Here is a 26,288-nt window from a genome sequence, read left to right as displayed (position 1 = left end):
ATAGCCATGATTGAACAGTCATTTAAAACCAATGTGTGATGTAATTTTTAAAATAAAAATAAAAAATCATTATCTAGTACAGTATGTATAGCAAAACTGCCACCATGGAGGGAATGTGTTTTTGTGTGTGTTTGTGTGTGTGTGTGTGTACCATGGCAGGGCTTTTTCTCATTTTCGATGCTTTGTTGTCCTGTAACGCTCCCTGCCCTCTTGTCTTTCTTCCGATGCCGAGAGCCGTGAGCCTTGTGGTGTCGATGGCTCTGCCGGGGCATCCGAACACCCACGAAGAGAGTTCTGTGGCCTGCACAGGTGGTGAGAGAATTTATTCTGCTCAAGAGAGCAATGTGCCCCCCCCAAAAAAACGGTGTTTTGGGTGTCGCGGTGGATCAGCTGGTTGGCCTCACAGTTCTGAGGATCCGGGTTCGATCCTGGCCCCACCTGTGTGGAGTTCGCATGGGTTTTCTCCGAACACTCAGGTTTCTTCCCATATCCCAAAAACGTGCAACATTAATTGGACATTAACTCTAAATTGCCCCTAGGTGTGATTGGGAGTCCATGTGGCCTGCGATTGGCTGGCAACCAGTTCAGGGTGTACCATGCCTCCTGCCCGTTGACAGCTGGGATAGGCTCCAGCACTCCCGTGACCCTCGTGAGGATCAGCGGTAAAGAAAATGGATGGATGGATGATATCCCCTTAAAAGAAGTTTAGATGCGACTCATATCAGATTCAGTTTAGATGACGCCATTTTGATTGGATGCTTCAAAGTTTGCTGTTTTTTTCCCCCCCGACGCTGTGGCATCATCGCAACATCTTTGGACCGAAAGTTGCCAGAGTACTTTTTGTACCCACCTTCAAGTTCTTCCTTCTCATAGTGAATGTTGAGCACTGAGCTGGTCCCACCCTGGTCTATCACCACCTCCTCATCTGGCCGCTGAATAACAGACAAACAAACAGCAACCATCACAACACCTTTAAAAGTGTAATGAATAATGTTTCTCATCATTGGGAATTGAGTAATATACAGTATGCACGTTTTGTTTTCTTCAGCGACCAAAATGTACTCCATTGAACATACACTTTTTGAAAGAGCATTCCCTGAGGTCATAATGTCCAAAAGCAAATCAAAACGTAAAAATGTTAGAGGTGAGCAGAGCCGTGAGACATGAATAACACGAGACGAAAGAAAAACTTCACACATGACATCAGATGAAAGCACAGTACAAGCCATTTGAGGAACGTTTTAATAGAACCTTCAAACCACCTCCTCTGCTGAAACTTGACCGCTGAGTCTTTGAGAGAATGCAGTGTGGAGAATGACAAAGACATCGAGTAAGGAAAGCAGGGAGCTTACTTCTTGTACAACACATATTAGTGCATGAGCTGACCACACGCGCACAAATACAATTTTATATCTAGGTACAGTTTGTTGTCACAAGAATTTAGAATTGAAAAAGAAAAAAAAAAAAAAAAATATATATATATATATATATATATATTATATATATATATATATATACACATACACACACACACACACACACACACACAGTTTAGATTGCTCAGTTCAGGTGATGAAAGTCATCTGAAAAAAGTATTGCTGTCACACATGCCAATTAAATGATATTTTTAACTATGACTTTCAGATATTTTTTGAGAGAGTTAGGTTCAAGATGGCTTACGGTATTAATTAGTCCATAAAAACAACAAATAATTCATTAACCTTTCACAAGTTTAGTCTATAATAACAACAAATAATTCATTAATTTTTAAGAAGTACCGTAGTTTCAAGCCTACAAGCCGTGACTTTTTTCATACACTTTCAACCCTGCGGTTTATGGGGTGACGCGGCTAGCATTACCGCACCTGGTTATTAGCCTCAAAAGAGTTTTACACTAGAGCGGGGCTAGCATTAAACTCTTTCTTCGTACTAAGGCTTATAACCAGGTGCGCCATGTTTATTATAGTGAGAAAACGCTAAACAAATTCTTGTGAAAGCGTTCCTGCTAAAATCTGCACCAAAAGTTCAATTTTTAATTTGGAATAAATAATAAAGTTGAAATATTTTAAATAGTCTTGGTTATCAACATCGTGTTTAGGCCAACTTTCATATTAAATTAATAAAACTTGATTATTGAGTTCTGATTTCAAAAGTGGTTATCCGTCCATTTGTTGTGCATGTGTAATAATATAACGAGGCTATCAAACACATACCTGGTTTCACACTCATAACGGCCCTCGGAGCAAAACTTAACTTGTACAACGTGGCCAGTGACAAAAATATGTTTGACAAGAGGCTCCTTCCACACCCTGGGATATACATAAAATGGATGGTCAAATGTTGGTTTTGATTAAATACGGGTGTAGGATGCGGACTGCGTGCTAATATGAAACAACAACATAATGAATAGAATCGCCCAATAAAAATCACCATCCACACTGGGTCTCAAAATTATGCCCCTCTGGTGCCGAAGTCAATACACTTTTAGACCGGGCCACCACAATGAATGGACCTTTCCGACCTGTCAATCAATAATAGCCAATCAGATAGCTGCATTGTCTTAACCTCTGGCTCGACAACGCCCCTCTTGCCACATTGTCCCACAAGCAATACTGGTTGTCACAAGTGTGCGCTAGGAAAAGTTAATGTTACGAAGTAAATGGTCCTCAGATGCGCTTGGGGAACGTGCAATTATGATGAAAGCTATCCGGTGAGGTCACAAGGGGCCCGGTTGATTCATTCTCCAAAGCCTAAAACACAGTTTGACGAAGTGTCTACAAAGGATTAAGGCTTGCGGAAGACTGCACATACAGCTAAATGTGGACAATATCAACAAACAAGGTTGTATGTTCGAAGGTAAGTGAGGGAGAAGTACCTTCTCTGAGTTTGATTTCATTATTATCAGTGCTTTATACAGTGCAGGAGAACAACTTTCACGTTGTTAGCGTATCACTGACCTGCTGAATGAACTGTGTCAAGTTTTATGCCAAAGAGTCGGGTTCGTAATACGTAAATGTGCCATGTCATGCAAGAGAAATGTTTATTTGCCCATTTGTATCACATCGGACTTTTAAGAGCCAAGTCAAATGAATACACCCACTCACTTATAAAGACTACAATGATATTACTGGTGATCTTTCCAAGTAAAAAGTACTCACCCTGCTTTGCATGCGCAGTGCGATTCCACTATTTTAACCTGTTGGATTTCAATATAAAGTTTGTGAGGCGTCAAACTTTTTCGCATCAATCACCAAAGTTTCGCTGTAACTCTGACATTGCGTCCTGCTCCGTCCAAAATCTTAATTCCGTGTCCATATCCTTGCGTGAAATAGTTGAGACCTCTCTCTAGAACTCTCTTGGACAAATCCGACGAGATTGGCAAAAAACATACCCCATATTATCTGGAATACGGGATAGAGGATCCAGTTCAAACATGTTCTGTTCAATCCCCATTTTGGAAGATTGTGGGGCATGGCAACTGTAGCTAAGGGGGGTGTAGCTGAAGATCGCCAGTAGGAAAGGTCCATCAGTGCATGTTTCGTTCACGTAATCTACTCCAGTCATCGTTCATTCGGCTACTAAATGAGTAGCTAATCCAAAACTTGCAGGCTGTAATGTCGGCAATGAATCGTCCTCAAGTGTCTTTAGTGAGGCCTGCGAGTCTGAATTAGCGAGGAAATGAGAATATTTGGAGCCGTCACTTCACGATGAAAGATGCCGCTTTAAACCTCGGTGGAAAACATGCTTCATCGCTCATGGCGGCATAAAAACAATTACATGTCACAATAATGAAAGGTAATGGCAAAGCAATGCAGGCAGCTGTACTTCACGTGTTATTTTTCACTTTGCCATCATCCAGGTTATCATTCACTCTGTAACTAAGCATGACTTTACCCTGAGAGAATTTTGTCTGTTCAAAGAAGGCTTTAATTGGAGAAGCCCTGCTGAGGCCAACCGCCGATTTGGAAATTAATATTCAAGTGTCTGGAAGTGGGAGTTGTAAGTGTGAGGACTGAATGAAAAGACAGGCTAGAAAATGTATTCTGACCAAGACAGAAAAGTGGGTTGAACACAGCAACGTCACAAAAAAGCATCTCACTCAGCTAAGGAAAACACGCTCAATTGGAACAAAAATGTAAAAACATTTTAGGCAATTCTCATTAGCCTTCGTAATCTATTTTGGGCTGTGTGTTCATTCCAGGCTGCAGTTGTAGACTTTCACCTTTCATTTAAGCACTTTCATACTTTTTAAACCAATGTCACCTTCCCTCGGAGAACAGACATCTTTTCAGCTTTCAGGGGATCAAATAATGTGGAAAGAAAGTAAAGCCCTCCTCACCAGAAGTCAGCCGGGACAAGCTCCACCTCACCCGCGACCCTACTGAGGATAAGTGGTACAGAAAATGGAAGAGTGAGTGGCCTGATGTGATGTTTTTCCACTTACTGGAGACAAAAGTGAGACATCCACGCCCACAAAGAAGCACTAAGCGAAACTGGCATGGCAAAGCATGTCCGACAATAAAACTCAGATGATGAAGATTTGTATGTATTTGAGGCTTCAGGTTATCATTTACTGCAAATAATGCTAAATGTCCAAGTACGTTTGACACTTGATAAAAATAAAGTTACTCTGCAATTTCTAAACAGTAAATCCCGCTACTTACTCTTTGAGGAACCTCTTATTAAAAGTCAAATTAACATTTTAGGCATGTCGTGATTGTTTCACTTCCAATCTATTATGATATTATACAGAAGCAAAGTCATAAAGGTATTTCAGCTCAGGTTGTAATATGTTGATGTTTTTTATAGTCGACATGCCTCGAAATTTTGATCCATATTCAGAATTCCTTCTGCAGCAGTGGTTCTTAACCTCATTGGAGGAACTGGACAAACGTGCATTCACCAAACGCTTTTGTAATTCCATCAATCCATTTTCTGTAGCATTTCTCCTCTCTCAGCCTATCCCAACCATCTTTGGGGACGCCAGCCAGTCGGAGGGCACATGGAAACAAACAACCATTCGTGCTCATATTCACACCTACGGACAATTTAGAGTCTTCAATTAATCTCCCGTGCATGTTTTTGGGATCCGGAAGGAAACCGAAGTACCTGGAGGAAAAACCCACGCAGGCACGGGGGAGAACATGCAAACTCCATTCAGGCAGGGCTGGGATTTGAACCCCAGTCCTCAGAACTGCGAGGCAGATGTTCTCTTTGTAACTGTAAAAATAAAAAGTTACTTCAAAACATATGTACCGCTAATTTTTATGCCATTGCACAAATGAGCCATCCTCAGTTGTACATTAAAATTTCTGTTTTCAAAGAACAAGGCCAGCAAATCATACATTTCACTGAAAAACAAATGACACCAAGTTAATCAATGTAACTTTTGCAGTGGCCTTACAGAGATATGTTCAGGAACGCTTGGCTTCACATTGTCAAATGTCCATGTCCAAGCTGCTTATCCTCACAAAGTCGCAGGAGTCCCTGAGCCAATGCCGGCAAACATTATGCAAAAGGCAGACCACACTCTCAACATGTCACCAGTCAGTCGCAGGGCACATATCGACACCATCGCTGAGGGGGGAATCAATCCCACGCGCCCACACCAACGTCAGGCATGTGTGAATGGAACAGATACACACATACGCACACACAGGGTGTGTGTTTTGAGCTCCACTAAGCCCCTGAGACCAACTCACCGAACCCCACGGGTTTGATTGGACCCAGGATAAGAACCGCTGCACTGTAGCCAATAGAGGAAAATGTCAAGACCTCATTCAGAGGCGTTCACGCAATTATTTTCTCGGCGAGAAATCTTACTAAAGCCTTGAAAAAGGTCTGTGATCTTGTTACGTGTATTCTAATGTGAAAATATACAGTGCAGCATCTCCGTCTGAAATAGAAAACGAGATTCTCCCTTTGTCGCTCTGTCCCACACCCACAGGCGCACGCGGGCGCCGAACGAGCGTTATCAGTCAATGCAGCCGTGGCTGGCGAAGTGAAAGCTTCTTTGCAGTGTGTGGGTTTGCAGATCAAACTCGAGGCACCATTAAAGTTGGAGCTTTCCCAAACATAAACAGTACACACCAAACAAGAAAACACGATGAGAGCGAGAGAGAGTGAGCGAGAGACTATCATGGATGGGTCTTTTGTCCCAGAAATAGCAATGCACCATCCGATCGTCAATTGTGGATTTATTTGGCTCAAACACGCACACATGAAAGGCCTGACGAGCAAGTAACCATTTAGATCTTTTTTTTTTTTTTTAAATGTGCTATGCCGTGCGCTTCTTTTTCCCTCCTGGCATATTCATGTGAGCGTTTTTGTTTTTCTTTTGTATTTGGAGGTTAATGGTTCCCTATCATTCACCACTCACCTCCACTGTGTCACATTTAAGTGCTGCACAAAATTAAAGGCTCACAAGACAATCTGAGGTTTTTTTTTTTCCTGCAGGTGGGTGCACACACCTCAGTGAACACATGCACACGTTTCCAACGAGAGGATGCATCCGGCGTGTTCCTGCTGCCTGTTTGCATCTCCTGGCAACCGACCTTTTTCTGTTTTCTTGTCCCTGAACGGCTCAGGAAAGTTGAGGACTCTCAAACCTCACTTTTCATGCAGATTACAAACACTCGCCCATGAAAATTGTTCTCAGCAACAAGAGGCAAAATGGCTACCTTGCCCTTGCGTGCCCTTCCCTTTCCACAGGAAGCGGAAAGCGATAATGGGAGACAAGGCATGGACGTCGATGACAGTGTGTCAACCTCAAAAATTTAGGTGCTCTTTTGCAGACTTCAAACTTATAGCAGTGTTGGTTTTTTTCATTTCTTTTGGACAGGAGTAACTTCCTCTCTGGTGTACTCCAATGACATCCATTTTTATTTTAATCCATAGATTTGTCAAAAGAGACGCCAACATGTGCCAGAGAATTCTTTAGAAGTCTTTAACCGACATGCTAGGATTCTACTTTTCCTCTTTGAGTATTCTGCGCTGTGATTTCGAAGTCATCTTTGGCGGGCAGCCACCCAGGGACCACCCCCTATATGTCCACTTTTTCACCTGTTCAATGCCCTGATCTCATATAAACTAATAATATGTTCATCCATCCATCCATTTTCCGAGATGCTTATCCTCACGAGGGTCACGGAAGTGCTGGAGCTTATCCCAGCTGACGGGCAGGAGGTGGGTTACACCCTGAACTGGTTGCCAGCCAATCGCAGGGCACATAGAGACAAACAGCCGCACTCACAATCACACCTAGGGACAATTTAGAGTATCTAATTAATGTTGCATGTTTTTGGGATGTAGGAGGAAACCGGAGTGCCCAGAGAGAACCCATGGAGAGCATGCACACTCCACACAGGCAGGGCCGGGATTAAACCCGAGACCTCAGAACTGTGAGGCCAATGCTTTCCAGCTGACCCTCTCTGCCGCCCCAAACAACAAAATATACAATACAGATTTCCCAACTGCAATGATAAAGGCCAAATAAGGAAGCTGATTTGTGTCTCAAAACATCTTTTGACATCACACGAGTCTAAAAAGAAGCTAACAAGCCCAAAACGCTCAAGTGGTGATGTGCATATTTACTTCCTGTGTATTTTCCTCCTCTTCGCTAAACAACCCCTTGTCGAGGTTACTCCACCGTTGGCTAAATGTTGCAAATATAACAAAAAGAAGCAAATAATCAAACAATAATTTTTTGTTATTTGATCTTTTCTGTGTCGAGATCTATGCTAATGTCATGCATGGTGACAGACGGAACTCCGAAGTTTAGCACTATTTAAATTGTATGGCAGGGATACTTCATTTTGCAGGTGCCACAGCAAAGCCGCAAAAAAAAAAAAAAAAAAAAAATTCAATAAATAAATAAAATAAAAATCGGACCATACAAACTAGCAATTAAACACTTTCCCTAAATCTGTTAACTCAGACAAATTGCTGATCTGGCTACACTATTATATAATATTCTTTAACCACTTTCAAAACAGCAGAACGTCATCAAACACCTACAAAATCCAAAATAGAACGTTGGCACCTTTGTTTGCTAAACAAACACCTCAAGTAGTCTACTTTAAGATGCATCCCAAAAAGCAGCAGCAGTCGCACAAGTCCTACTGACTTAAGGTGCTGTTAAGCCACACACATCCACAAGTACGAATCGCAATCTCTTTAGAAGTCATCCCACGACTTCTAAAGATTTGCATCACATGGCCAAGCTCTCAAAACATTATGTCAAACATCTGAATGTTCGGATGTTCTCGTCATTGAAAGACATTGAATTGGTCAGAACAAATAGAGCGTCAATGATTTGAGTCGCACTCATCCCCGATCAAAACACAGGAAAGGTCAATCGATGTTTATTCTCTTTTACTCCATTAGGACTGTACAGGCATGCTAAGTCCCGTGAAGCGACATGGCGTGGGGCATATTGCATCACAGAAGCTGTTCGTTTATTTCTGGCATGGCAGAGCGCAAATGTTTTTATGTGACAAAAAAAAAATTAACCTTAAACTATACAAAGCGCTAACCAGCATCACTGCTTGTTGATGGTGCAGATTGGTAAAAAGCTGATTTAATATGACCAAAAATCACCATATTCATTAATTTGAATGCTACCATCCATCCATCCATTTTCTTTGCCGCTTATCCTTACGAGGGTCGCGAGGAGTGCTGGAGCCCATCCCAGCTGTCAACGGGCAGGAGGCTGTGCACACCCTGAACTGGTCAGCAGCCAATCGCAGGGCACATTGAGACAAACAGCCACACTCACAATCACACCCAGGGGCAATTTAGAGTGTCCGATTAATGTTACATGTTTTTGAGATGTGGGAGGAAACCGGAGTGCCCGGAGGAAACCCACGCAGGCACAGGGAGAACATGCAAACTCCTCACAGGCGGGTCCAGGATTGAACCCGGGACCTCAGACCTGTAAGGCCAACGCTTTAGAAGCTGCTCCACTGTGCCGCCCCCTAAATGGTACCATATGAGTTTTATACAGTGCACTGAAAAATGTTTTGAGCCCCTTTTCAAATTCTTATTTTTCCACTTGGCTAAAGATCATCAAAGAAATCTCAAATTCAGACAACTATAATGTATGTCAACATAAAAAATGGTGATTTTATCCATTAGGGAAAAAAAAATTATCCTAAGCAGCCTAATGTGGAAGGCACATTATTCCTCCCAAATGAGGACCATCGAGGATTGTACGCCACAAATCCTGCTTAGCAACAAGAAACAACATTACTGTGTTGGCAACACAGTACTTTTTTTTCTTCCCAGTTCTGAGGTAGAAGGTAGTCTGGTAATAAAATGATGGATGGATTGAAGACTTTTACAAATTACTGTAAAAAAGCTCTCCTGGCTGAGTTGTGTCTAATAAAGCACTTGACAAACACCCATCCCTTTTCTTTGCCGCTTATCCTCACAAGGGTACTTGACAAACAAATTTTAAGTATATCAACACGGATGTCATCTGCCCGTCTCGCCTCACTGAAGAACCTGTAGTTGACAGCGGGGACACGGACCATGACTCAAGCGACTCCCGGACTGAACCCGGTGCCTGAGGGGAGCCGCGACTGCCTCTCTGCGCCGCAGCCGCCCAAACGCATCCAGACATCGTGAGGGCGTTTGTGTTTGACAACCCGAGACGTGCGACAGCGGCTCGCTCATCAATACGTGTCAGGATGTAATGTGGACACGGCAAAGAAGAGCGCGGCTGTTTTAATGACGTCTGGAGCCCGCCGGCAGAATGAGTCATCCTGCGTGCACCTCGCTCGATGCTTCAATGTTGCGATCCGCTCTCCGGCCCTCCACCTCTAATTGTTTTAGCCCTGCTAAGATTGGTTTAGTTGCATTTGTGGCCGCGTGATGGATCGAAGCAGTCGATAAGGATTGGAGAAGTGTTACAATACACTTCATTTCTTTCAATGTCAGTTATAGACAATTACAAGTTATTCATGTGGTAGGCATGCAGGAAATAAAGTTGTTTTATGAGATTTTAGCACTATTTGGCTCAAAGTGAAGCATTAAGGGTAAAAAGCTGGCTTCCTTGACTGCTTTACAATAAAAGTGACGGATTGAAACATGAAAGTCAGCTATATGTGAACCACTACATGCAACGCCCCATTATATCTTTTAGCTTTACTAGACTAGACTAGTTTTGCAACCTTTACTGAGCCAAGGCATATATTAAATAAGAAAAATCCCACAGCACAGCAAAGAAAAACAAAATATTACGCAAAAAAAAAGTATGAACACCCAGATAATGATAAACTCAATTTACTCACAAATTACCTCAATGTGAAATCTGGCGCCGTCTAATTGAACACATGGCTGATGTAATTGCAGGAAGGCGGCCAGGACGTACACAAATCGGAATAGGAATGGCAACAGGTGCATACAGCGGGTGTTGTACCTTCTGCTGTGTAATAGAAGAACATTAAATTGTTCTGCCGCTCACCATGTGTTGCTGGCACGGACAGATGAGCAGAGATATATTTGGAATTGATGAAAAATCATTTTCAGACATCTGACAGGTGGGACTAGACAATCATTGTGAAGGACACATTTATGGCAGGATGGAAGCCAAACTGCACAGGTAAAGGTCCTCCGTGGTTGAGATACAACTTTGAAAAACTGAATTTAATTGGTGAGAGAGCCCAGAAACTACAGCAGCGTTTTGAATTATAGCTCCAATTACCAAGGAGACTGGATTGACCTAGCTCAAAGTCGTCAAGATGATTCAAATAAAACGTTAGCGGGAGGCCTGCCAAATGCCTACTTTAAAAGAAGCAAAAAGCTATGGCCGCCGAGGTAATTAAAATTGGGACAAATTTACAATATGTAAGTGTCAGATTAGAATTGATCATAATGTGATACTCCTCGCAAACCATAGAGTTTTCCATCTTAGAGGCTCACACTAAAGATTCAGACGAAAGTTTTACTCGGATTCTTTGGATTTTTCACACCTTGTTTGGTTAGTTCCACTGATTCAACTACTCAGATACTTTTCTGTGAACTTCTTCACATTACTTCTCCAAGAACAGTCAAAAGCAAACATGTAGTGAATATAATACAACGTTTGCTTCATTTCACTTGTGTGGATTTATCACACTTGTGTAGTTTCTCTTTCAAACGCCTGAAGAAATAACAAAAGTGTCTGATTTTCACGTCATCTGAGGTGCAACGCCACGTTCATAAAAATCTTTGATTCGTGAAATTGCATCGCAGCGTCAGATTTCCAATCCGGGGACTCACAATGTGACAGACTTCATCGAGCCGAAGAAATCTGACATCACACAACAATTGTAGCGCTGGAGTGAATGTGAAACGGAAACTTGAAAGATTACAAAATGGACTGATTCATTGTTCGGTACGGGGGACGGCTGGGGTTTGAATCCCGGCCTCCCCCTGTGTGGAGTTTGCATGTCTTCCCCGTCCGGTGTAGATTTTCTCCGGGCACTCCGGTGCCCACCCACAACCCAAAAACATGCATGTGAGGTTAATTGAAGACTGCAAATCAGGGATGTGTTGGATTATTATAAAAGTGTTGTGTGGTTTTGTTTGCACATTAAGGACAAAAAGTCTTTTTATTGTTGTGATTGCTGATTTTTTTTTTTTTTTAAAAAGAAGCTACAAGTGAAGACTGAACGGGTGGCAAAAACGTGACAATGAAATGTCAGTATTTTGAGGCTATTATAGCCGTCCGCAACAACAACTATGATCTAAGATACTTCATTTATGGAAGAATGACCTAAAATTAGAACTTGCTCGTGTAGAAAACGAACTTTCCTCAACTCTGATGCTGTATTACGTCAAATCACAAAAATGGCGTCATCATTGTTTTTCCCCAATATTGTGCAGTTCTACTCCAAATGGTCAAATGTGCCCTGCAATTGCCTGGCGACCCTTGCAAGGCAGTACAGTTGAAAAGCCAAATGACATCATCAGCGATATGTTTTTTTTTTAATTTTGTTTGTTTTGACTGGAATTCTTCGGTGGGATCATCGCAGTTCCCAGTGGGAAATCACCTTCTTCCCACCAGTCTGGGCTGCAGTATAAGTTACCAAATATGGTTCTGTGTCCTCTAAAATAAATATATCTTGCTTTCATTATAATGCAGTTCTATATAAATGCAAACTACTGCTAGCATAGTAAATGTGTTTTAACACATTTAAAACATTAAATGATTAATACAACTTAAAAATATGATGAAATAGGTTGGAGTTTGCATCTTTTTCGAGTAATTCATTCATTAGGTTAGTGCAGCTAGTTTGTCGTCTTCCCACATTCCAAAAAAATGCATGCTAGGCGCATTAGATACTTTGAAATTGTCCATAGGTTTAAATGTACCTGCGCCACTGGGATAGGATCCAGCACATGTGCAACCCTAATGAGAATCAGCGGTATGGAATATGGATGGATATCACATATGCAGGACATTTCTGTACAATTGCTCCACATGCAGGTTTTCAATGGGAGCCCAACAAATGAGATCCCCTGTAGTTAACCAGAAAATGATATCATGTGACATGACAGAGCCCACATCAGCACCTGATCATACATCACGTTAGAGAACATGCAGTATTGTGCAGGACGCCCAAGAACGTGGCCCGCTTCACCTTCCCGCTGCTGTAATGACTAATATCATGGTCGCAAATGGAGACGGCAGGAGAGAATGGCGTCAAGGTCGTTTGAGGGTAACTTGAGAAGACCGCGACCGGAGCCACGATTGGCGACCACTTATGCGGGACCCCATAATGAACGAGCATCAATGACGTCACCGCGTGTTGCAAATGTGAGCACAGCCTCACGTCACAGTAACAATGTCAACAATCTTCCCTCCGCAGCCCCATAGTTGGTATCGACTTCCATTTGTCACGTGGAGCATTTATTTGGACATAAAATATTCAAACGTGCAGTGACTCCGGACGCAGCCACGCGGAAACGTTATTCAAAAGTTCCCAAACACACGTGAAACGGCAAATTCAAGTTGTGCACAAGTTAGTAGTCAACGCATCACGCGTGCAAAGCGCAGGACACGAGACGTGGCGGAGCGTACCTGGTAGCTTAAGATGCTGTCAGGTTCTTGAACGGGCATGCTGGTGGCCTTCTCGCTGACCTGGACGAGGTAAAGGTGACACGTTCTCCGCCTTGGACGTTAGAACGAAAAGAGTGGAGAGCTGGCCCCAGCAGTGGCTTCGGTGTCCGCTAACATGTCGCTTGTCAACATGTCTTCCGAAGGAGGAAAAGGCTCCTGCACATCCTCAGAGTGGGATGCTTCCCCGGCCGCGCGTTCCAGCGACCCCTCCCAACTGCGCTCTCGCGCTGGCTGGGGGGGGGGGGGGATGCACGGTCAGCCAACCACAGAAAGCGTGTCGACCTCGACCAATCGGAGCAAATGTTTCGGAATTTCAGCCAATGGCAGAGGAGACCAATTGCCCAATGGCGACTTTGACATCCTCACAGATTCCCGTTAAATCCATTTTAATCTAAATAACATTTAAGTAATTGAGAAGAGTATGAGTAACCATTTACATTGCAGATTAATATGTCACTCATAATAAATAATTTATTGCTTTTATTATTATTATAAACACCTGCTGATATAGAGTTTTAACACAAAGTACTTGTGTGTAGGAATAATTGCGATCATAATTATCATACATCTGCTTCCAATAAAGAAATGCTTTGCTCTGCTCTAGATATCGTGGAAGCCTCCTGGCAGGAGATAGCAAGAACAAAAACATCTAATCATCTGAACTGTTACAACTGCTGCCTGTTAAAGAAATGATGACCACACGTGTATTCAGCAATCTTCCACACATGCACACGCACAGGAACAAATATGTACACCTTGTTTCCAACTGTTTTGCTTGTCGTCTCCTTTTTGTAACATCCATGTAAATAAGGGGCGTCTTAAAACTAAATAAAGAGAGGTGCGGAGGAGCGGATAATCAGAGAGTCCAGTGGCGAATTGTACGAGACGGTTCCTCTCCTCTCTCCTCGCGAGACGGGGAGTGTTGGAGCCTGTCCCAGCTGTAGGGAGGCAAGGTACACCCTGACCTGGTTGCCAGCCAATCAGCATGGAGACAAACAGCATGACTCACAATCACAACGAGGGGCAATTTGGATACAATGATAGATTTAGTCTAACTGTACATACATTACAAGCACCTAAGGGTCTCATTCAATTCAAAACACTGTTTGGGAGAGCATACAAATAACCAATATTTTCCACACAATGAGAGATAGACGAATGATGAAGGAAAGAAAAATAACTCACACAAGTGGGTCCCTTTCAGGAGTTATTAACAACCCTAAACAACTTAAAAAATTGCGAAAGGGGTACTTGAGTTTATTTGTTGATTGTAAGAAAGTTATTGCTTTTGAAACCATTGTTAACACAAACAAAACTGATTTGTTTTTATTGGCCACTTGTAAAATAGCTGGTCTCATTCCCACTGCCAAGGTCGCTGTAGTCCGGTTACACATGGGAGTGACACTGCTGAACCACACCCTGAACCACAAGATGAAGGAGCACTCTGGTGTAAACACATCAGCCTGGTCTAAGTGGGGGGGAGATTGGCAAATCTAAAAACTTGGTGTTCTCTGTCCTAATTTCTATACCTGTTTGCAACTATTCTTGCTTTGTGTGGATGTTGTTGTATTCCCTGCATAAAGGCGTCACTTAACCAACTTATAACCAATGCTCTTGCCCCGACAAATTCAAAATTGACAGAAATATATCCACTATTGGCACAACAGGGTAATGACAGTGATATTGTTGACCACGATGACGTTGACTTCTCTTCCAGACCTGATCTCTGATCCAGAAGATTACAAGTAATGTAGTGCTATATTTTCCTCAGAGTGTAACTATGTAGAATAAAGCCGAAAGAGTGATCTATTAGATTATGCGAGGATTTGAGCAAATGTAGGATAAACAGGAGGATAATGTAGAAATAATTGTAAATAGTATTAAGTAACTGCTTCTGACTGCAATGAAGAAATGCTTTGCTCTGCTCCAATTCAGTTACTGCTCTGCCCGCAATGAAGAATGCTTTGCTCTGCCTGCAGTGAAGAATGCTTTGCTCTGCTCTAGAAAATGTGGTAGCAAATGTAGGATAAACAGGGGGGAAATGTAGGAATAATTGTGATCATAATTATCATACATCTGCTTCCAATAAAGAAATGTTTTGCTCTGCTCTAGATAATGTGGCAGCCTCCGAGCAGGAGATAGCAAGAACAAAAACATCTAATCATCTGAACTGTTACAACTGCTGCCTGTTAAAGAAATGATGACCACACGTGTATTCAGCAATCTTCTACACATGCACACGCACAGGAACAAACATGTACACCTTGTTTCCAACTGTTTTGCTCGTCTTTTTGTAACATCCATGTAAATAAGCGGCGTCTTAAAACTAAATTTAGAGAGGTGCTGAGGAGCGGATAATCAGAGAGTGCAGTGGTGAATTGTATGAGACTGTTCCTCTCCTCTCCTCTCTCCTCGCGAGACTTGAACTGGTGTCTTTGCTTCCTTTTTTGACCTGTTTAATGAATGACTGATTGGTGAACCTGACATTATGTTACTTACGGCGCATTTCATTGGCTGTACTTGCAGAATATAACTATATTCATCCAGTACAAGAATTGCAGCAACACATCTTGTCGTTATAAAACACACTTATATCATACTTATTGTACTTAAGACATATCAGGCAGGGTTGAATTTGAAAATATTTGATTTAGTGGATGCTGTTTGCAGTGGTGTAAAATTGCATTACATCATGTTGAGAGCTCTTGCTAATGTTATTTGGGCTGAATTTTTAGAAACGCCTCTCAGTATGATGAACAAAAATGCTTTGGCTGGACTAAAATATACACTGGATTATTTTAACCGAATGAATAAACACCACACGAAGCCCATATTTTTACCCTTGGATACCAACTGTTTCACATTGCTGTATTATTTTTCCAATAATCAAACTAATGCAGACACTGGGGTCGTTGCTGCCATCGTGCGGAAGGTTTTGGAGTTACACCAAGCAGCACATTACCCTGAGCTCCACCATGCGCGCGTTTGCCGGTGACGAGAAATATTGAGTTTGAACACGTCCTGTGCGTTATTAAACGATCATACGAGATTTGTTGTCACAGATGATGACTTGACACTGAATCAGAGGGTGACCGGAAGAGCAAATGTCAAGTCGCCGAGGCCTCGCCGCCAGGGGAGACCTTCGATCCGAAGACACATGATCCAGTTCAGCTGATGGTTTAAATGTTTTTTTTTAACCCCCTCCTTGAAACTTGAAATTAATTTGAGACGGCAGGTGTTAGTGTTCTTCATAGTGCATGTGTGAAGCATGCTTGCATGCGTGTTGTGGTTGCCATGGTAAATGAAAAAAGTGAGGGTATGCAGTCTCTCATTGCTGTGGCATGCAACAAAATTCAATAATTTGTGTGTGTGTAAACCAAAATCCACCACGATTTTTGTGATCTTCACTCCCCTTTTTTATTGTCAGAAAGACAAAAGCTTTTACAACATTAAACTTCCATTTAATTTGTCCTCAGATTTTTGGACGACCAAAAATCTTCAACGCTGCAGTTTTGAGCTGATAAATCCTGTATAATAATGTCAGGTATGATTGGCCACACATGGATTCATTCAATACTTTTTTTTTTTTCATTCAGTCATGACTCGTAAACACATTCATGTTTCACTACTCGTGGATCCACATACCAACAGATATTTTTGGAAACCTATCTCTTCGGTGAAAATGTCAGCTAAATGCTGTTTTTGTGCTCGAAATTTCATGCACGAACTTTAAAAGACTGCTGTGCTGCTGACACTCAAAAAGATCACCTTCGCTACGTGTTTGTGCGCACAATCAAGTTTATGTTCATTTTTGCAGGTGATGGCCTTCTGTAAAACCAAGCACTAACTTGACCTTTTGTTCCCAGAGGTGGCACCAGAAGAGGTTGCGGCACGTCGTAGTCTTCCGTCTACCAAGCTGGACAAGTTGAAAGGAGCGAAAGCCCTGGTGGAGAAAGCAATCAAGGTCATTAGAGGGCAGCATTCATGAATGTACTGTATAGCCTGCGTGCATACCGTAAAAAAAGTGTCCACGGGTGTGTATTATGCTCCTGTCGGTTTCAGGAGCAAAAAGTGTTTACAGTGCAGGGGCGCTATCCTGTGATTCGTGCCGGGCTGCGGGCCCGAGGGTGGGTGGAGCGTTATTTGCCAAACACAAGCCACTGCTCGTCTCACCGCCAGAGCGATAAGGACAAGGATGAAGAGGATGGCAGCACTGGAGAGGATAATAGCGCTGAGACAAAAGGTCGCTTTAATCACTTATGTCAATAAAGGAAAAACCAAAATAAACAACAACCAAACTGGTGTTCTATGGTTGGCGCCTCACTAATTCAGTTGTTTAACCAACCCACAATGTAAACCTAATCCATCCTTTTCTTTTTTTTTATATATACTGCTTCTTTTGCTTTATTAATTCTACACATAGAATTCACTTCTATCCTGATGACTTTTCAGAGGGGGGGGATAACGCCGAGGAAGACGACCTTGACAGCATGTATGACTTCATGGTAAGAGCACGTTCACACGGACCACCCAGCATTTACTGTCTTCACTGTTCATTTTGTCAAGTAAACACAATTTTAATTTTACGCAGACAATCTACTAATATCAATGTAAGTGGTAGCGGTCAACATAATATCGTAATATTTTTTTTAAACTAAATTAAGGGTGTCTACTCCAAAATCATCAGACACATCAGGAGGTTTCCACTAAAAACTGAAGGCTGACTCTTAGACAATGTCAAACTATTTTCTAATTAGACTAATATTTTACGTGTATCTTTAACATTACCCATGATCACACTATGAAGGGGCTCTGTTTCCTTAAAAAGTGCTAACTTCAAAGAGCTGGGCAGTCTATATCATTATCCAGATTATATAATTTTAATGTGGTAGCATTATTTATCTGTGGGGAAAGATTTGACTTTTCTTTTGGTGTTTGCAGTCTCGTCTGGTTCGAAATGAAAGGATTTATTTCTATTGGAGCTCCCGTTACGATTCCGTCTACTGTCGCTCCTTGCGGCAGGACCAAGTGACCAATCACTTCGCCAATACCGGAAACTTCACCACCAAGGTCCCCCCTTGAGTTACAGGAACTATACAAGAGAGTTTTGGTTTGAGGGGTGGCACTGACAGTTTTTTGTGTTGCTGTTTGAGGTGGGCCTCTGCGTGAACCTTCGCAACCTTCGATGGTACGACACTGCAGATCCTGACAGCTTCTTTCCGAGATGTTACAGGCTCGGGGAAGAGAGAGATGCATTCATAGGTCTGCTCTGTGCTGCGACCACAATGCCTTTGCTTTTATTTATTTATTTTTTAACTAACAGTATCACAATTTTCTTGTGCTCTTGTGTGTGTGTGTGTGTGGCGGGGGGGAAGAGGACTTCAGAAGGACAGCATGCAGCAGTTTGCTAAAGCACGTAGTCGAGACCAACGTGATGACAAAAGAACCGACGAAGAATGAGCACGGGAAAGCCGAAAGTGTCGCCGCGCTTGGTAAAGTTTGGCGCTGAACGCTAAACTGAAGTTGCGGAATGTGGCCACCTCCACTATTGTTCACGTTTCTCCCCACAGTCAGCGCAGGGGTGATCAATACAGCCTTACAAAAGTGCCAGGAGTACCTGAGTGTCTTAGCACACAGCGACATTGACGTGACAGTCAAAACGCTTCCTTTCGTGGAGGAAAATCAATGGAATCACTTTCTGCAAAAGTTCTACTCGGTTGTGCAGTGAGTACATTTTAAGACAGCTTGGTGGGCTCAACAAACACACACACATACACACACACACACACACACACACACAAAACACCACTCTTAAATTTTGCACCGTGCTTGAATATACGGAAACATGTTCTTATTTTTTTTTTCGGGCTTTCGTGATATGACGGGATCATTTCTAATCACGTCTGAACATTAGGTACACCCCTTAATTGAATAGCTGTCGTGGGGTCCAGATTTTAAATCTTAAGCAGAGAGGCCCAGACTTCCTTCTTCCCAGGCACTTCCTCCAGCTCTTTCGGGGGATCCCATAATGTTCCAAGGCCAGCAGAGAAGCGTGGTCTCTTCTACGTGTCCTTTGTCTGGGTCTGGGTCTCCTCTCGGTAGGAGATGCCCTGAACAACTCACCATGGAGGCGTTCAGGGGAGGCCCTAACCACATGCCTGATCCATCTCATCTGACTACACGGATGAGCAGCAGCCGTACTCTGAGCCCCTCCCTGTCTGTGGAGACTCCCCACATAGCAACTCATTTCAGATGCTTGTATCTATGATCTTGTTCTTTCGGTCAAGACTCGCAGATCGGACCCAAGGTGAAGATGAGGACGAAGATCGACATGTCATTGGAGAGCTTTAAGTTGCTAACGCTGCAGCCATCCGCCTGTCGGTCTCCCATTCCATTCTTCCCTCACTTGTGAACAAGACTACTTGAGTTCCTCCCCTTGGGGCAGGATTTCCTCCCCAACCTGGAGAGGGTCATCCACCCTCTTCTGACTGAAGACCGTAACCTCAGATTCTGAGGTTGGGATTCTCATCCCAGCTGCTTCATGCTCTGCTGTGATCCACAACAACAACAGCAGCATCACATGTTCAGGTCATGGAACCAATTTTTGTGAGACAGAATTCCGGGGGCAATATAGAGCTCGTGCACCTATGTCATAAAATCCCGTGACTTTTGTTTATTCGCCATTGCCGGTCAAGCTAAGCATTGCTTAATGCTAAATCGGTTGGAGACGACACAGAAATACGCCTTGTAACACGACGCCCAAAGTCTTGTCCGATACTGTCAAACATTTAGGTGAAAATAAATGACGGTACGTGGAAAAATTTGATAAACTCGGCATAGAGGACCCCTATTTAATGCTGAAATTGATGTTTTCGCCGATAAGAAATTGGACTGTTAATTCGCTTTTGCTTGTCTTGGACAGCCGGAGATACACATGGATCTGGTGAGTAAGTCGTCGAGACTTACACGGAAAAGTTTGAAAGCGTATAAAAGTGTGGACGCATATGGATACTTTGTTGCTGGATCTGTTCTCATCAGGAATAAATCCCTCATTGTGATGGTTTTGACGGCTTGTCAATGCGGAAGTGTGTTCGGCGACACGTTAACCTTCGCCGGAATCCATCCATGTTTTCAGCTAGTATTCAATACAAATACAAATGGAAATATTTAAATAAATGACCCATGGTTTTACACAAACTTCCATTCAATAACTATGATTGGAAACAAAAAAAAAGAGGATAGAATCGTCTCCATGGAACGTACACGGAAGCGATTGTGGTCACACTTAACCTCCATAAAGTTCTGCAACGGTTTTTTTTTTTTTTTTTTTAAACACGCATTGTTCTCAATTTGAGATTGAGAAGAGTAATTCCTACCTGAAATAAAGCGATCACTACACAGAAGTGTGTGTATTTTGGTTGGACACCAGCCATCACGTTTAATTGCCGAAATCCATTCGATCCTTTCTGGTCTTTTCAGCTGCTATGCTATAGAATAGTAAGTTTCTTTCGGCTTGTCCCTTCGGGGTCGCCACAGCGTGTCATTTCAGATGAACGCACATATATGCTATATATGTATGCTATAGAATGACCTCTTTGAATATCTGTCTCGTCTGTTGTGACAACCAACAGCACAACAGGTCTCGGGTATTGTAAATATTCTCCTCCGGTTCAATGTCTCCCACATTGTCGAACAGCTCTGTTTGACCGGCAATATGGCGCCATGAAAATGGTGACATCACGTGGACGAACTCTCTATATAGGTATATATATATATACCGATATATATATATATTTTTTTGCCAGAGACCAATGAAAAATAGCATCTATGAGACTATCCTGTTTATATGGCAATGAGCGGCAGAGGGATGCATCATCAGAGCGAGATCAGCTTTGATTTGCACGTTTTACTGCGCACTTGCTGAGGTTTTCTGCCTGCACTCAGGCTTCCTCCCACCTCCCAAAAAGATGCAATGTAAGCGTGAGTGGTTGGTCTCGTTGTTTTCCGCCCAACGAGCGCCATCTCCCCCTCACCTCATTGCGGACATCTCAGTATAACGAAGCGCGGTTCGACATTGTAAACTGCAACCGCAATAATAAAGAGGTTGTTGAATTTAAAAAAATATATACTGTAAATGCAGAACTATGATCCAGCTGTTGTGTTCGAGCTGAGTATTAGTGTACTAGATTTTTCATTTGTGTGCGTAGCAAAGGTGCACCTATCAGAAACAGTGCTGATTTTGTGGACCGCTGCCAGGTCATGTTGGCCCAACTCAAAGACGTTTGTCCTCAGATGGATTTGGATGGAGTCAATAACATCTGGATTATCAAACCAGGCGCCATGTCAAGAGGAAGAGGTGAAGCTTTTGTCCCCTCTTCATATTAAGTCATACAGGTTTCTTTGAAAAATCACAAATATACAGAATTTACTCACATTGTATATAAGATACACAGTATAACACACAAGGTCTTAATAATCGAGTAATCTGATTGAATCTGAATCTATTTCTTCTTTTCATGGCACGATGCAGGTATTGTTTGCATGAATCGCTTGGATCAGATTTTAGCCTTGGTGGACTCAGACAGAAACATGGCCAAGGATAGTAAGTGGGTGGTTCAGAAGTACCTGGAGCAGCCCATGTTGGTCAATGGAACCAAGTTCGACCTGCGCCAGTGGTTTCTGGTCACTGACTGGAACCCTCTGACCGTCTGGTTCTACAGAGAGTGCTACCTGAGGTTCTCCACTCAGCCCTACTCCACGACAAAACTTCATAGGTTAGGCAAGCCACCCCCCCAAAAAAAAATTAGAATAATAAATCCCTTACATTTCATCGCTGTTTGGTGGAAACCACGTCGCTCCAAATTTGATCAATTTCAACAACTCACGATTGCTCGGTTGACATGGGTGCTGATGGTTTTAAAAACTACGACGGTACCTCAAGTATTATAACTATCTTGCTCTCTGTATTCCAAAGCACCCTAAATATGAAGTTGTTTTCATTTCCTGAAAATGTTTTTGAAAAGGTGAGGATTCCACCTGACAACAATGATTTGTAGATGTGCGTCATTCCACATTTGGAAGATGATTTAGGCATCAACATTTTTTTTTAAACCAGATCATTTATTTTGTAATTTTTGGGGATGAGGTTTTCAAGGAAGGTCATGATTTTCTTTATTCACAAATTTAATGGTGTGAGTCATGATTAGCTATAAAAGGGGCATACCTGAAAGGCTCAATTGCGGATGGGGTGATGGTCACCATTTTGGAAATAACTGCGTCAGCAAATAGCCCAACAGTTTTAAGAACACCATTTTTTAAAATATGTACAAATGCAAGGAATTCAGGGATTTCATCATGCCTCACAATGATTTACAAGGATTTCAGGACAAGCAAAATTTGGGTGATGTGCAACATTCAAAGTGACATAAAAACATTAATCTTTATCCTCTTCTTACATCATATATCTTATTTTCTTTGAGTATTACACCACTATCCAATGATAGTGTCTACTTCGGTATCCATGCATTTCAGAAACATTTTTAGAAAAATTTAAAGGGCTGCTCAACAGCTATTTGGTATTACAAATAATAAGAATCACTTTAACTACTACATTTTGTTTCAGGACAGCTACTGTATATTTTACACAAGTCTACGTTGCTATATTTTCAACGTGGATTGTTTGAAATCTCATAGTAAGGACGGAGAGAAACTGTCCTCTGAATCTGGAATGACCGAGTAATAAGGAGTAAAGTGTCGCATTAAACGAAGACTCACAGTTGTTGTCTCCCTCAGTTCAGTCCACCTTTGCAACAACGCCATCCAGAAGCACTTCCAGCCATCGCACGAGCGCCACCCGGGGGTCCCCAGGGACAACATGTGGTCCAGCTCCGACTTCAAGGATTTTCTGCAGCAGCAGGGCCGCGGGGAGCAGTGGGAGACCGTGGTGGTCCCGGGCATGCAGAAAGCCGTGGTCCACGTCTTGCAGACAGCCCAGGACAAGGTGGAGCACCGCAAGGCAACCTTTGAGCTATACGGAGCCGATTTCATGTTGGGGAACGATCTGAGGCCTTGGCTTCTTGAAGTCAACGCCAATCCCACCATGGCCTGCACCAGCGTGGTGACGGCTCGCCTCTGCCCCGCTGTGCAACTGGACACGCTGAAGGTGGTTCTGGACAAACGAAACAACCCCAACGCTTGTACGGGAGGCTTCCGCTTGATCTACAAACAGGTGACTAAAAGATCATGCTCACAAGGCGGAAAGGAAACATGATCAGATAATGACATCATGAAAAACAAGTAGATAAGTGCCTATTCTAAGATGTCTAGTTCTAAATGTATTTTTATCTTACACTAGTCTCAAAATTTTGGGTGAGAAAGCAATTGTCCAACTGTTCAGGGATTCAGTGCGCCAAAAAAGTTACGGATACTTCATGTTTTACATTCTCACCCTCACAGGCTGCAGTCGAATTACCACAGTTTATTGGTTTGAATCTGATAGTGGAAGGAAACCACATTATGAAACCGAAATACACAAAGCGCAGAAAAAGGCTCGGCTCTACGAAACCTCACTTGGCCAAGTCGATACAAATTCACGTTTCTTGCGAGGATGGTGAAGTCACGAGTAAAGAGCAAGTGGAGTCGTGCGAGAAAGCACAAGAGTGCAAGCCGTCTCCGGAGAATCAGCAGCAGAAACCTTCTCCGAGGAGAGAAAAACAGGAAAGAGCAGTGGTTCACAATGTCACTTTGGTCTCGGAGGACCACACTCAACCCAGGAGGAGACCCCAATGTTCAGGTGGGAGTCGTGGTAGCAGAGCTCCACTCGCCCAACGGAACATCTCCTTGTCCCGCACCCCCAAGCCTAGAAATACTTCATGTGTGTTTCAATCTTCAATTAAACCAAGCCACGGAGTATACCTGTGGAGATCCTTCCTCCCCAGGACTTTTTCCGAGCCCTCCAACAAGCCCTCGACGACGCGGGCCGCTTCTTTCGGTCGGGACCAGCTCCCCTTGCTGCGGCTCACGAGCTTGCAGCCCGGCTATCGAAAACCTTCTGTGGACACCTTTCAAATTGAGTCCAGTTACAGATTCCACAAGCAGCGTTACGTGCAAACCATGTCCAGATATAAATGACAATGTACAGGAACCCAACCCCACCCCACCCTGCCCCACTTCAAGTTTGATAAGATTATACCACTACCCCTTCATCCATTTTTTTAATATGTTGAAACACAATTTTGTTGTATTGGGGTGGGGGGTGGGGGGGGGGTTAGGACATGCTTCCATCTTTATGATATTATTCTGATATTATAATGTATTTGAGATGTTTGAGGATATGCGTTGAGGAAAAATAATTGAAATATTTGCACTCTGTACAATGTAGGTGTTTAATCTCACCACCAGGGAGCACTACATTTCTATAAAAATGTAAGACTTGTTCACAAAAGTTATTGCACAAGATTGCACAATAACCACTAAAGAGAAAGTCCACTGTCAAATTGTTGCAAAATTGTGAAAATAAATATTTTTTAAAATCTCATGAACATCTTGTAAATGACAGATGCCTTCAAAAACATCTAAAATGACCCTAAAATTCAATAAATGACTCAATACTGACATCAGGAGGAAAGTAAATAAGCCTTTGCTGTCGAATATCAAATCACGCACAATTAAAATCAGCAGGAAAGAAGGCGACCTCTGTTAGGAGTGGACGATGGGAAATCCCCCAGTTTTGCGAATAGTGACGTTGCCTGCAGCATGGCGAGCCCATCTAAAATGACCCTAAAATTCAATAAATGACTCAATACTGACATCAGGAGGAAAGTAAATAAGCCTTTGCTGTCGAATATCAAATCACGCACAATTAAAATCAGCAGGAAAGAAGGCGACCTCTGTTAGGAGTGGACGATGGGAAATCCCCCAGTTTTGCGAATAGTGACGTTGCCTGCAGCATGGCGAGCCCTTGGAGCATTTATTCCACATCTGAGTGCTGAATGCTCCTTGTACAAATATGACAAGTATCGTCAGTAAGGCAATTTAGCGCACAAGTAGAACGACGTTACTATAGTGTGACAAAACTGAACTATTGACAAAACTGTTGAAAAAAGCGTTTCACAAGTACTAGTAGCCACAGTCTAGTTCAGTTTGCCTCACTAATAGAATGCAGTACTTCAAGCACTTCTGGACCACACACTTAACTGTCAAATGTTGCTTGTTCTTTGTTCTGAATGTCGTACCAGGGCAGCACCGACTGTTTTTACACACTTGGCCATCAAAACTGATTCTGATGTGTTGTCAATACGCGCAGTATGGAAAGTAATTTGAGCATTTCCATTTCTTAATAGTACACCTAATTGTGTACAGAGGAGCAACAAATGATTTGGTTAGCCACCAATTGTGCAAGTTAACTCCACTTAGAGTCCTGTAATTTTGATCAAAGGTGTACCTTATCTATGAGACAAAATAAGAACCCCCCACCCCCAGAAAATTACATTGTCTGATTTTTAAAAGAATTTATCAACAAATTATGGTGGAAATAATAAAATAATAAAGGTTCAGCTCAATACTTTGTTGGCAAAGATGGGCCAAACGTTTTCTGTAAATCTTCACAAGGTTTTCACACACTTCCTGGTATTTTGGCCCTTTCCTCTACGCAGATCTCCTCGAGACCAGCGATGGTCTGGGGGTGTCGCTGGGCAACACCGACTTTCAACTCCTAAAGATTTTTCCATGGAGTTGAGATCTGGCCCTGGAAATGCTTCTTAAGAAGCCACTCCTGCATTGCCGGGCGGTGTGTTTGGGATCATTGTCATCCTGAAAGACCGAGTCATGTCTCACATTATCCGTGCCCTTGCTGAAATCTCAAAATCTCAACACGCCCCCATTGATTCTTTCCTTTACGTGGATTAGCTGACCTGGTCCCTTTACAGAAAAACAGCTCCAAATCATGTTTCCACGCCCATGTTTCACAGTAGGAATGGTGTCCTCTGGATGCAACTCAGCTTTCTTTCGTCTCCAAACACGACAACTTGAGTTTTTAGCAAAATGTTCAATTTTGGTTACATCTGATAATGACATTCTCCGACTCCTCTCCACACAAATGTTGTCGAGCAAACTTCAGAGGGATCTGGAGATGTACTGGCTCGCTGCTTAATCGGGGGACACGACTAGCACTGCTGGATTTGAGC

General features: G+C 42.7%; 2 protein-coding genes across 2 annotated transcripts in view; one reads left to right on the top strand and one right to left on the bottom strand.

Annotated features, from left to right (window-relative positions):
• slc4a8 (solute carrier family 4 member 8) overlaps positions 1-13,292 on the bottom strand; it is a 34,615-nt gene extending 21,323 nt beyond the window's left edge. Inside the window, exons 1-3 of the mRNA XM_061833746.1 lie at positions 13,066-13,292; positions 851-932; positions 152-301 (exon numbers count right to left, since the gene is read on the bottom strand). Of these exons, the coding sequence (XP_061689730.1) occupies positions 152-301; positions 851-932; positions 13,066-13,104 (271 nt within the window). The 5' untranslated portion in view covers positions 13,105-13,292. The remainder of the gene's footprint in view (positions 1-151; positions 302-850; positions 933-13,065) is intronic.
• Positions 13,293-16,237: 2,945 nt separating this feature from the next.
• Positions 16,238-24,289, top strand: LOC133507463 (tubulin monoglycylase TTLL3-like). The gene is made up of 13 exons (XM_061832482.1): positions 16,238-16,281; positions 16,581-16,648; positions 16,971-17,068; positions 17,167-17,347; positions 17,557-17,609; positions 18,046-18,174; positions 18,258-18,366; positions 18,480-18,596; positions 18,675-18,828; positions 21,312-21,460; positions 21,635-21,878; positions 22,897-23,332; positions 23,560-24,289. Exons 2-13 carry the CDS (start codon positions 16,642-16,644, stop codon positions 24,232-24,234), a joined length of 2,352 nt encoding a protein of 783 aa, XP_061688466.1. The 5' UTR covers positions 16,238-16,281; positions 16,581-16,641; the 3' UTR covers positions 24,235-24,289.
• Positions 24,290-26,288: the final 1,999 nt, after the last annotated feature.

This window comes from Syngnathoides biaculeatus, chromosome 10, assembly GCF_019802595.1.
Source record: "Syngnathoides biaculeatus isolate LvHL_M chromosome 10, ASM1980259v1, whole genome shotgun sequence".
NCBI classification, from domain to species: Eukaryota; Metazoa; Chordata; class Actinopteri; order Syngnathiformes; family Syngnathidae; genus Syngnathoides; species Syngnathoides biaculeatus.
Note: the sequence above shows the minus strand (reverse complement) of the source record. Positions and strands in the feature narration are given on the sequence as shown.

Excerpts from the sequence above, each read along its gene's own strand:
- LOC133507463 (XM_061832482.1), top strand. Across the intron at positions 17,069-17,166 it reads TGGTGGAGAAAGCAATCAAG|GAGCAAAAAGTGTTTACAGT; the intron begins GTCATTAGAGGG and ends TGTCGGTTTCAG. Across the intron at positions 21,879-22,896 it reads TCCACGACAAAACTTCATAG|TTCAGTCCACCTTTGCAACA; the intron begins GTTAGGCAAGCC and ends TGTCTCCCTCAG.